At 43.0% G+C, this 12,549-nt stretch overlaps 1 protein-coding gene across 1 annotated transcript in view; it reads left to right on the top strand.

Moving 5' to 3' along the window:
• Positions 1–1,032, top strand: part of NT5DC1 (5'-nucleotidase domain containing 1) — a 148,881-nt gene extending 147,849 nt beyond the window's left edge. The window contains exon 12 of the mRNA XM_010573436.1: positions 783–1,032. Within this exon, the coding sequence (XP_010571738.1) occupies positions 783–901 (119 nt within the window). The 3' untranslated portion in view covers positions 902–1,032. The remainder of the gene's footprint in view (positions 1–782) is intronic.
• The last annotated feature ends 11,517 nt before the right edge of the window (positions 1,033–12,549 follow it).

Below are 12,549 nucleotides of genomic sequence, written 5' to 3'. Positions count from 1 at the left end.
GTTTTCTTTTCCATTTCTTGGAAGGGTAATTGTTTCTTGAATAAAGTTTTATTTGTATGTTTTTTTAATTTGGTTTCTTGAACTTTGAATAAGAGGTGAGCATGGGAAGTATCAGTTTTCTGGCTGTGAGGGTGGGCGGGTCACTGCTGGCAGCAAAGACTTTTTTTAAAAGCTACAGAAAAGAAAGCTTTGACTGTTCAGAGCTATTTTAATGCATTCAGTGTTCATTACAGATTGGAAGTGATGAGTACGCCAAGTTACAAGTGCCGATTTCTAAGAATGCTTGGTACAAAATTACGTTGTTAACACTGGACTGCAAGAAGGTCTAAGAGTGGGTCCATTTGGGGAATCTTGCTATAATACCCATAAAAAAAAAAAAAGGACTTCTTTGTTTTAGACATAGCCCTCTTATGAGATAAAAGAGAAAGGTGACAAATTGAAGAATGAACTTGAAAGGGTTCTAGTGGGGAAATTCCATCTAGGCTCAATGAATATTTTTGTTTAGTTTTTAAGCATTAGTTAAATCGTTTTCAATGACTAGCATTATTTCAGCAATCAGGGAACTGAATATCTTTTACTGCAGTTGAGTAAACTCTGAAAGTCAATCCCTTGGACAGCTGAAGATGTCAGATAAATATGTGATCACGCAATCTGATTGAGTTCTAATGCTGGTGAGCAAACAGCTCAAGGCCTTAAGAAGTACTCCTATTCACAGCAGGTTTATTTTTTTATGTGATTCGGGCTGTGTTGCTAATCAGATATGGTATGTTTCTGTCTTTCAGATTTACCACTGGATTATAGATTTACACGATTTTCCTCAAATAGCTCAGCAACTGCCGGGTACTACCCAAGCCCTCCAAGAGCACTGCTGCCAAATGAGGAGTCAGTGACTATGAAATAGGTTGTTGGCTTTTTCCTTAGATAACCCTGTGGCCCTTACTTAAACTGCTATCAAATGCTAATTGGTGAAAATGCTGTGTGGTGAAAATGCTTCATAAAGTAGAATGATGGATTAAAGCAGACTCCTGTGTAGACTTGTGTTTCACTTGTTTCTCTAGTCCAGCTGGAACAGGTGAGCAATGCATCCTTCTCTCTAAATCTTCTGACCACCACTACCTTTTGCAAAGTGCTATTGGCTTTTTCCATGTGTTTCCCAAAGCCTTCAAGAGAAATGTAATAGTAACAACTCATCCCAAGTTACATTCTACATTTTCAAGAACATTTTTGGTATTATCCCTATGTAAGGTGATGCTGTTGCTACCGTAAGCCCCAGGAAAGACATGAACCAGACCCTCAGCCATATTTCATTAAGAGTTACCTTGGACAGCCCAGGTTATCACCATAGATCAGTGTTTTGCAGGCTCTGAGGAATTTATTCTCTCACTGTAACTGTTCTTGGATATACAGAAAGACTGGGGCCCAAAGAGAAAGATGCATCATACCCAAAAAGAGACTTGCATGGGATTTAGGCAACTAAATGCGGACTGCTAGTCCTGAAAGCCTTTGTCACATGCTTCGTATTCCTGAAAGTGCCTAACCACTATTCAACAGTAAGGTTCCCTACATGCCTTTTCCTCCTTTAGTCTTCAATACCTCAAGAGCCAGAGCTCTTCTGCAGAAGGAGGGAAACCTGTGTGCAGTTCCCTTCTCAGCTTGAGTGGATTCAAACCCTCATTCTTCACCTCCCTGGGAAATCCTTCCAAGAGTAGGAAGGATATAGCACCCAGCTGTATAGAGCCATCTTTACTAAGTACAGCCTCAGCCCAGAAGAGAAGCAAGACTGAAGATATAAACTGAATATGTGCTTTCTTATCAACTAATTTAGGCAAACGGGCACCCTGCTCTCTGTGGATTCAGTTCCAAAGACCCATTCTCCACTGCTTTGGGCAGGGAGCCTTCAGTCACTAATGCAGTGTCAAAGATATTTCTTTAGTCAGCAGTTTTGTCACACTAGGATGGCAGAATTTTGGATAAATTTCCCTCAAAGTTTAAAGAACAATAAACAGAAACTTTGTTTTCAAGAAAAAGAATTTACTTTCTTAGGCCTAGATAATTATCAGAACGGATTTAACTTGTGCTAACACTTATCTTGTGTCACCACAGCTCACTCTATATTTTTGCAGCTTCACCAGTTAAAATATTTTCTGCCAGAATCAGGCACAAACACCATTCCACCTCATTTCAGAGATACCCGCTTTTGTTGCCATACTTTTTTCCTACCTTTACATAGGATGTTATTTTTACATTCTGGTGGTCCAGTATACTTACAAGTAATATGCAACACTTCCAGTTTAACATTAAGCATTGTTTTTTTGAAAGGGAAACATAAAACAAAAAAGGAAAAAACTGAGAAAAACTTTCTTACAACAAGGTGGGTGAGGAAGGAAAATGAAAGTGCCATTCTCTTCCTCATAAACTGTAGGCTGAAAATACTTGACATAAGGTAACAATAAGTAATACTTCAGTTTATTTTGAAATTTTAAAATTAGCATCAATGTCTTGGGCAGCAAGTCTGGCCCATGATAAGGGTATGATTTGTATTAAGCAGAGAGATATCCAGATTAAAATCTCAGATCCCCGATTACAACATCATTTGAAATTCTAACCTGAATCCAGTAATCCTCTGCAAATAATTTCTAACTAGGTTATGGTCCAAAACAATATTGTGTACCCTCACGCTTTTGTTGTTCTGCATTTGGAACTGATTTTTGTGGGTTGGGGATTTTTTTCTTGTCTTTTAAAGAAAATTAATTACAATTGAATTAAGGAAAATTAGAGTGAAAATCATCTAAGTCCTTAGTTCCTGGCATCTCAGTGGAGAAGCAGTATTTTTCTTAATGGAAAGGTGACAGATTCTAAGAACAGCCTGAACACAAAGCTCACCAGAAGAAATACATGTATGGACTTGCTCAACTGGGAGGTGATAGTACCCGTTTCTGACAGAGGCTGTCACCAGCCATTTGCAGTCACTGCCAGAAGGAGCACACAGCAGCAGAGAAAGAAGTGGATCACAGAAAGCTACTGGAAGCATGACTCCATGTGCCACCACAGTCTGTGGCTGCAGGAAGACTTAGGAAAAATAATTGAAGCATTTGCCCAAAAGCCAGAGTTCCTATGAAATCAGGACTTAACAGCTCTTACTAAAGACTCTTCTTATTCAAGAATCTCTGAAAATTATACAGGTCCTGTTACAAAGCAGAGGTTGGCAATGGAGGAACTTTAGGAGGGCAATCAGTGCCGTGGCAGTGGGAGAGCTGTTGGAAATGGAGGTGGCGTGGAGGCCAGGGAGGAGAAATGCACATGGCAGAAAATTGGTAGGGAGCTGGCCACATTTAACATCACACTGTAAAGATACCATCTTTGCTTCTTCCTTCTTTCTCTTTTTTTTTTTTTAACCCCTGGAAATCTCTGACATTTCTTGGATTCTGTTGTGAGAGGCCATTGACAGAAAGATTGCTGAAGTGCCTGCAAAACTATCTTGAGTATCGGCAGGGAGGTGTAAAGTTGTAAAGATTCATTAAAATCACTGTATCTGGTTATATAGCCCTGAAAGCCACAGTTTTGCTTAAAACCAGGAATGAATACCAGGTCTCTCTGGCATCTGTTTTGGTATAAGCACGTGTCTGAATTTTAAAATAAAGAGATTTTATTTCTGAAAAAAATATATGTTCTCTGAATTTACTTTATAGCTGAGCAGCAAAAAGAAAAAAGGGAGACAAGATCATCACAGAGCACTGCAAGGAGACGTTTGTGCTATAGCCTTGAACAAAGCTAAACTTGACCCACTCAAGACTAAAAGATTTATAAACCAACCAAAAACTAGCATAAATTAATACCTTTAATAAATTAATACCTTTAATGCCTATAGGGAAGTCAGCTTTGATGCAAAGCAGAGCTCACTGCAAGTGTTTCCTGAATAGGGTTTGTTCCTGGAAACTAAAGGCTTCTTAATCCCGTTAAATAAACAAATCCAGATAGTTTATCTGTGGTAGATATGGGGCACTGCTGGACACAGGCCTTTCTGAGGCTGGTGCTTCCCCAGGCTGCTGGGGCTCTTCAGCTCATCTGAGTCCCAGGTGTGCGATAGTGCAACAGTTCCTGGGAATTCCCAGGAAAATTTGTCTGATGATAGGCACCAGGAACCAGCACGCCCAAAACTGGTTTAAATCTGCGCAAGTAGCAAGCAGCCATCGTCCAGCCCGGCGTGACAGCCTGCTGAGGGAAAAAACATAAAAAAACATAAAAAAAGGCAGGTTCGTACTCCGATGTGTGACCGGCAGATCTTTTGGGATGCAGGAGGGCTCCTGGGCTCCAGGCAGGGTGGCTGGACTGACCCTCCAGTGTCCTGGGGCTTGAGACACTGTGTAACCACTGATCTCACCCATCCCCTGCAACGACCCATAATGCTCCAAACGTTATCTGCATTCACATAAATAACTTTAGCCCTGCCCACGTTGCCTAGTGCGATGTTTTATAGCAGCAGTTGGCTATAACAATTGAAAACAATACAACCATTTCACTATGACGAATGAAAACCGTGCCTGCCGTGTCCCCCCAGGTCACGTCCTGCCAGCAGCTGTACAGGTTTTAGGGGTTTTAACAACATTTTTGACAGATACTTTAGAAACTGAAGAAATGTAACATACCTCACTGGTAAGTTGGAGACTACTTATCAGTTGCTGCATTGTAAAATAGGATGCAGAAAATCATCTACCGCACGCAATCCACAACGCTGATCTTTGTTTGAGGGAAAATAAATAGAAACTCTGGCCCAGCTCCAAGTCATCGGCGTTAGCACACTCTGGATCAGATCTGGCTGCAACCAGGTTGCAAACCATGTATCCCTCAGTAAAAGCTGGCTTACTGTGAGATTGCTCTAATTCAAAACTGCTCACTTGTGTTTTCCTGAGAAACAGTCATTCTCCTATAGAAACCTCAGGTTTTTTCCTAATCTAGCCTGAGAGAGGAGTGGGGTATGGCCAACAGCTCTTGCCCTGGCAAAATAAATGGTTTCCAACCCGGTCTTGGAGTGCGCTTCTCTTTCCTATAGATGCATAGTCATATTTTCTAGCTAAGCAGAACAACATACAGTTTGTAATCATCTTTCTTACCACGAGTAGAGATGTGATTTTACATTTCTCACAGTGGCCTTGTTTGAAGTGTTTGGCCATGACTTGTCCAACCACATACCAAATAAATATTGTGGCTTCACCTTTCAGTCTTTCCTCCTGGAGCCAAGTATGCATTAAATCATGCCAAGGCAAATGACAGCAGAGTGTAAGAGTATATAAATTAGCAGAGAGATGCCAGCAGTGAGAAGGCAGTGTCAGAGCTTCCACGTCAACCTTCCTTTGCCACCACGGGGAATAGTAATGCAGTAAGTGTAAAACACGCTTTTGCACACAACCTAGATGTTTTACAGTACAGTTTCTGAGCAAGCCAGGTTTAGAAATAAAGTCACTTCTGTGCAAAAAGGTAAAAGTCTCATGCTACAGCAAGGGATCTGGTAGGAAGATGTTGCTTGTGACTTCCCTGGCAAGGGGGCATGGCATGGGGCAGCCTGCTGCCCCTCAGCATCTTGGAGGGAGCAAGTTTTCTGGTACATTTAAGCTCCTGACTTTTAAAACAAAATATGCTTCTTTCCGTACACATGCTTGGAGGCAGATACTATTTCAGCTGAAGCATGGCATCAGATTTAGGAGGGAAAGCATGCAGCTAAGATAGGGGAACCTTATCTCTGCGGAGAGTGCCAGCTATAATGGTATAACGACTATAATGGTGTAGCCGCAGACATCTATTGTTAACAACTGCCCATGAAACGGCCCTTCCAGCAGGCACGTCGCCGATCCAGAACCCCCCAGGGGAAAGGCTCAACCCCATTGTAAATCCAGTTGCCTATAATTTTTTTTTCTGCCATTCTGAATAAGTGGAACATCAAATGCCCTCGGTGACTCACAGGAGAGTAAAAAAAATATTAAAAAACAGACGTTTTCTTCTGAATGCTTTTGGTGCAAGAAACAAATCCTGCTTTTCCTTAAGCATTATAAATAGAAATGCTTAACTTGAAAACAGAGCCTGGATTAGGGCCAAAATAAGATGGAATCCAGGAAGTTAAACAGACTGGGAGATTTCCAGCTCGAAAAGCTTGCCAGCATCTTTACAGGGCGAACTGGATATTCCTATCTACAGGTCAATGGACTAGTACTGTGGCCAGCATGACCGATCACTTTCTTGAATATAGGACAAAGGTGTAAGGGAGCTCTTTCCAGCATGAGGTGGGTACCCACAGCAGTTCTCTGGCAAGCATGGCAAGGCTGCAGAGGTTTTGCAGCTGACCAGATGTTACAGTTCACAGAAGGGCAAACATCTGAAGCGCCGCGTCTAACTTCTGCCCCTGCTGCAGCAAAACTGATTTAATCACAACTGTGCTAAAAATCCCTCATGCTTCCCAGTCACACTGCCAGAGCGCATACGTAGTTCTCTCACACATGGTCATAGCAACTTTTAAGTACTTGCACGGGGCTGAGAAACTATCACAGCCACTTCAAAACGTTATGGCTTCCAGCCCCTTTTGCAAGTTAGAGGGTGTAAGACACAAAATGGCAGCAGCACAAATGAAATAGCAGTCTGCACAGCACCCACTGCAGCTCCCATGGCCCAGGCAAAGCAGATTCTGCCAGCCAGAAAGGTATTTCTAATTTCCATTGACTACTAAATGTTGAGCACAAACACTTAAACACTCAGTTTCATTTCCTCTTACAAGGTTGAAGAACTTAGGTTCCTTTTAAGAGTGAAGAAAATCATAAACTAACTTACACTGTATACAGGAGGAAAAAAAATAGAAGTTCTTATCCAAAATTTATGCAAGTAGTATTTTCAGGGTATATTTTTAGGAAAACAAGTCCATTCACTTTCAATAGACCTTGTTCTGTCACAACACTAAAAGCAACTCTGACAATTGTGACTCCATGTGCCTAATAAATTTACATTTAAAAGATTAATTTTTAAAGCCTCTACCATCTCTGAGGAATAAAAGTACAGGATATAGCAACTCTTTTTTTGCCTTATCTCAAAATAATACCTGAGAACTGCAGTTTTCTTGCTACATCATCCCCCAGAGACCTCAGCCCACACTGAGAATTTAAATGGGTACTCCCAGGTGCTGAGCAGCCTGCAAATTATATGAAACCAGAGAAAGAAGATCCCATTGTAAATTTTGTGAAAAGAAACATGAAATTAGAATTATGAAATTGAGAGATAAAAAAATCCTTTATCTTATACTGACAAAAGGCCTCAAAGATATCTACTGGAGGGCTGCTGTTCAAGAGCTGCAGCAGTGTTGGAGACAGATAGCAGCAGTGAACTTCTATCTCTGTTCTCTCCCTCAAAGCTGCCCAGAAAAAAGGGCATGAGTGCCCATACATACATATATATACATGAACAGGCAGCAATTAAGGGCTAGCGTCCCATGACATAGGAACCCAGAGACTAAGGGAATGAGGGAATTATCAGCATTTCATAGGAGGTGTGGGGTTTTAGATCAATTAAATAAACTAAGCACTCTTAGACAGTACGCAGGGAAATCTCTACATCAGTAGTAGACAGGTGATGGAAAATGGAGTATAGATGAAGCTCAAGGAGGATAAGGCTGAGGGTCAGCATGAGCTGACATTAATAGCTCAACAGGGCAGTAGATGGCTAGAGGGTATCAGGGAACAGAGTTTACATATATTACAGTAAATAATTACCAAAATATATCTATTGTGTGGGGTTTTCTGCTTTCCTCTAACCTTTCTCCTGTTATTGCACTGGACTTGGAGGTACCTGATACATTACTGATATTAAGCCATACACAAAATTAGAAGGAAAAAAAATGTTGTAACCTGAAGACAATTACATGACTTTAAGAAAATAGCTTTAACAACCATTAATATGACCATTATTAGATAGATATTATTAAAAGTAACTGTAAAAGTATTTGTATGTATGTGTACCTATATGTGTACACATTTAGAAACCATTTCTGTGTAGTGCACCGCCAGTGACTCACAAATATGGATGTGTGTATGAGGGAACGATCATGAGGCACTTACAGGGGCTCCTGAAATACTCAACAGCAGAGCCCCAAAAGCCCCAGAAAAATACACACAATAACCAATTATTGATGCAGACTAGTGCAACCTCATGAAGCCCCTAAAACTAAGAGCAGAGACAAAGCTGTCTTTAGGGAGTATATATGACCACGACAAGAGCAACCAGTTGGTGAGCACCATTGCTTCAGAATCAAGTGTGCAGAACTGATCACTATGGTATCGTCTAGTGCTGCATAGGTAAGTATTATCTTTAAGTGGAAATTAATTTTTCATGCCTGTGTTTGTGTTTGATCTAATATCCCACCTTTGAGTCTTGGCTGCAACTAGGATGCAGCAAATCAGAGCGAGATTGTTACAAAGAGAAATGGAGAGTCAGCAAGTTCAGATACAGTTTCTAAGATGTACCTTTTTCATTTACACATCTCTATTGTAAGGAAGAAGAGACACAGGAGTATGAAACACAAGAATTGGGGGTGGGGATAAGTAAGCCACTTGTAAATATTTTCATGAATTCCAGCCGTTGTTTAGTTGTCTGCTTGGCGTTCCACTTATCAAGTGACTCCATAAAATAGGTGGATTCAAGCCTTACAAATGCCATTCACTGAAAACAGTGTGTTACAAATGGAAAACACTATTGCAACATATCTGGCATCCAGAGAGGGAGATTGTAGAAATCAGCTCTAAGGGAGCACTAATAAAGTCCGTCTTTAGAAGGTTTCTCTCAGTATGAGCATTAATGGTTTGTGCTCCCCAGGGGATAGTGCTCAGTTTATAACATTGCAGAAATTTGGAAGGAAAGAAGTTGAGATTTTGAGAAAGGTCACACATTTGACCTTTCAGCTGAAGGGTCCAATTCAGCTGAATGAAAAGCCACGTGCTGCTGGGTGTCCCCCCACTCCAACCTGTTCCAGTCAGCATCAGAGAAAAGAAAGGGTAAGTGCTAGAGAAGGAGCAGGCCAGTTAGGCAACATGACAGCTGCTAGAAGGAGATAAACCTAAACCCACTTGATGTCTACAGTAATAAAAGGCAATAAAAATGATACTGTCCTACTGCTATCGTAATGGATTCTGCTGTTGAAAGGCACAGATCAGTTGATATGCATAATTTTTTATTGGACCCAAGTCTTTTTTGGTGTTTCACAATAAGTACCTAAGTACCTGTGTGGTGGGTTGAAGCTGGCTAGAGGCCAGGTGCCCACCAAAGCCACTCTATCACTCCTCTCCCCAGCTGGACAGGGGAGAGAAAAATATAACAAAGGGCTCATGGGTCGAGATAAGGACAGGGAGAGATCACTCAACCAATCACCATCATGGGCAAAACAGACTGGACTTAGGGAAAATTAACTTAATTTATTGCCAATCAACCAGAGTAGGGTAATGAGAAATAAAACCAAATCTTAAAATACCTTCCCCCCACCCCTCCCTTCTTCCCGGGCACAGCTTCCCTCCCAAATTCTCTGCCTCGTCCCCCTTCAGTGGCGCAGGGGGACAGGGAATGGGGGTTGCCATCAGTTCATCACACATTGTCTCTGCCGCTACATCCTCCTCAGGGGCAGGACTCCTCACACTCTTCCCCTGCTCCAGCGTGGGGTCCCTCCCACAGGAGACAGTCCTCCATGAACTTCTCCAACGTGGGTCCTTCCCGTGGGCTGCAGTTCTTCATGAACTGCTCCAGCGTGGGTCCCTTCCATGGGCTGCAGTCCTTCAGGCACAGACTGCTCCAGCGTGGGCTTCCCACGGGGTCACAGCCTCCTTCGGGCACCCACCTGCTCCGGCGTGGGGTCCTCCCCGGGCTGCAGGTGGAGATCTGCTCCACCGTGGACCTCCCTGGGCTGCAGGGGGACAGCCTGCCTCCCCATGGTCTTCCCCACAGGCTGCAGGGGAATCTCTGCTCCAGCGTCTGGAGCATCTCCTCCCCTCCTTCTGCACTGACCTGGGGGGCTGCAGCGCTGGTGCTCTCACATGTTCTCACTCCTCTCTCTGGCTACAGTTGTGCAGTTTTTTCCCCCGTCTGAAATCTGTTCTCCCAGAGGCACTACCACCATCGCTGATGGGCTCGGCCTTGGCCATCAGCGGGTCCGTCTTGGAGCCGGCTGGCGTTGGCTCTGTCGGACATGGGGGAAGCTTCCAGCAGCTTCTCACAGAAGCCACCCCTGTAGCCTCCCCACTACCAAAACCTTGCCATATAAACACAATACAACCTGCTTTATGTCTGCTGTCTTTCTGACATGAATATGGACCGTGATTCTGTCTCCACTCACCACTGTTCTACCTCTCCTTGCTGAGGTTATTGATGCTGCGGCTTCCCATTCACTAAGAAATCTGCAGGAATTCTTTCTCATCTGACTTTCTGTCTGCTGGCCTCGGGCTAAACCCGGCTGAACACATGGTGAGAGCAAGAAAGAGGGGAAGAAAGGAAATGTAAAGCAGAGAAAGATGTTCCATTTACATACAAAGAAGAGCTGTTTAGGAAACAGGTCTAGTGCTTTCCCCTTCCAGCTACCCAGCTGATACTTTGGCTACCACATCGCAGAATAATAAAATGCTGTGTCTGTGGGGAAGAGAGAAGCGTTTCCAGTCCATAGATATGGAAGCAGACAAAGGGAGGCAGAAGCATTTGTTGCACTAACACATCCTTCCAGTCCCATAAATGTACCTGGCACCTGACAGACCCATGGGAAAGAACTGGCTAGATCTTCGAGAGAAATTGCTTTGCACCACACTAAATGTGTGCCCCAGCCATAAAGGTATCCTAACGAGCTTAGACAAGATTTCCAACTGTTTCTGATTCTCAGGACTGATTTCAGACCACTCCTTTTCATTACCTAGTTTTGGAGCTGCGACTGTTTCTGCCTATTGCCTGCACAGTGAGCCAGAGCCCCAAATCCCTGAGTAGTAAATGGTATGAATCACGCAACATTCTCATAAACTTGAAGGACGTAGTCAGAACAACAACCAAGTTAGGACACTGTCTGGTCCACACCCTGGCTGGAAAAGAGGAGATAGCCAACATTCCCCAATATGAGGCTGGAATTGGGACAACTTTTGAAAATTAGAGCTGCCTTCATATGGCACTAATAAAGTCCAGGGGGAAGAGTTGGGCAGAGCAGCCCAGATCGAGGAGGGCAGGGTGAGCATTATGCAAGTATCCAGATTTGCAGTCCTGCAGTTCAGCTCCAAGAAGAGACTGGCCTAACGCTCTTGTCCTAAAGATTTCAGCTCACAGTGCTAAGATCAGAAATCATCACAGCTGGACACAAAAGACAAAGGGAACACAAGGGTTACAGTCATAAGAAAATCAATTGTTGTGGAGAATTAGTGAAAGAATCCAGAGAATTTCATATTTTTCTCTCTTTTCATTTGAAAAGTTTTGTCACATCATGGTAAAAGTAGAAGTGCCTCTTACGCGGCAATTAGAGACCAAACAGATCACACAGAGAATAGGACTTTGGTGATAGGGAGGTGCTTTAAAAAACAAATAATAAAACACACAGAGGAAAAATAAAAGAAGAAAAAAAATGCTGTTGCATAGGCTGAGCAGGAAGAAAGAAAAGAATGGCCAAGGCTGTGTATGTGGAACAGACTGAACGACATACAGCTTCCCTCTTTAGGCTAACATCTTCAGTCACAAAGAAAGAGGAAGGAACCACCACCACCACCACCACCCCGCCATTTTCATGACTAAATGAGAACCAAAGTCTTTAAAATGTGTGAAGCATTAGCAGACACTTGGTGCCTCCACCAGAAAGGGTGAGCCCTACATCATCAGCTTCATGCAGCCCTGCTGCCTTCCTTTCCCACTGCCCAAGCACAGCAGTGGGGGCTTGCTCCCTCTTCATGTCCTCATGACCCAGCTCATCAATGCAGCCAGAAAATAAAGTGCATTTCCCTACCCCGAAAACCAGATAACTACGGGGCCTTCTTGGAAGCTTTCACTTCTCAATCATCATTTACTGTAAGGGGGGGGGAAGATAGATATTATCAAGGCTTCGTAACCAAGAGCTGGCTGCTCACAGTGTCTCTGATGCGGCAGGCATTTTCAAGGCGTGCACTGTATACTTTGGTGTCTAAGACAGTGACTTCTATGTGTGTGACCTAAAAAAATTGCCATTGTCGGAAAAGGGCAACATTTCCCACACACATTTGGCTCAGTCACACAGAGACCAGACATTTCATGTTCCTGGTAATGTGGCTTGCCATAAAGGCCAAGAAAAAATAAAGAGCATGTGACGTATGAGTAGAACAGTTTCTGACCTGAACAGTTTTTAAATAATTTCCATGGAACATGCTCTGCACAACCTGGCCAAGTCAACGGTCTTCAGCTCCAAAAGGTAAATTGAGCTCCTCTCCTAAATCCATTCTGGAGCAATGCCACCTGAAAGGTCAGTTTGCTGTATGTTTCAGTGTTGCATGATGTAATCGAAGGGAATGACAGCTACAAAAATTATTAATCTCA

This window comes from Haliaeetus leucocephalus, unplaced genomic scaffold (assembly GCF_000737465.1).
Source record: "Haliaeetus leucocephalus isolate CR32 unplaced genomic scaffold, Haliaeetus_leucocephalus-4.0 Scaffold384, whole genome shotgun sequence".
In the NCBI taxonomy this organism is placed as follows: Eukaryota; Metazoa; Chordata; class Aves; order Accipitriformes; family Accipitridae; genus Haliaeetus; species Haliaeetus leucocephalus.
Note: the sequence above shows the minus strand (reverse complement) of the source record. Positions and strands in the feature narration are given on the sequence as shown.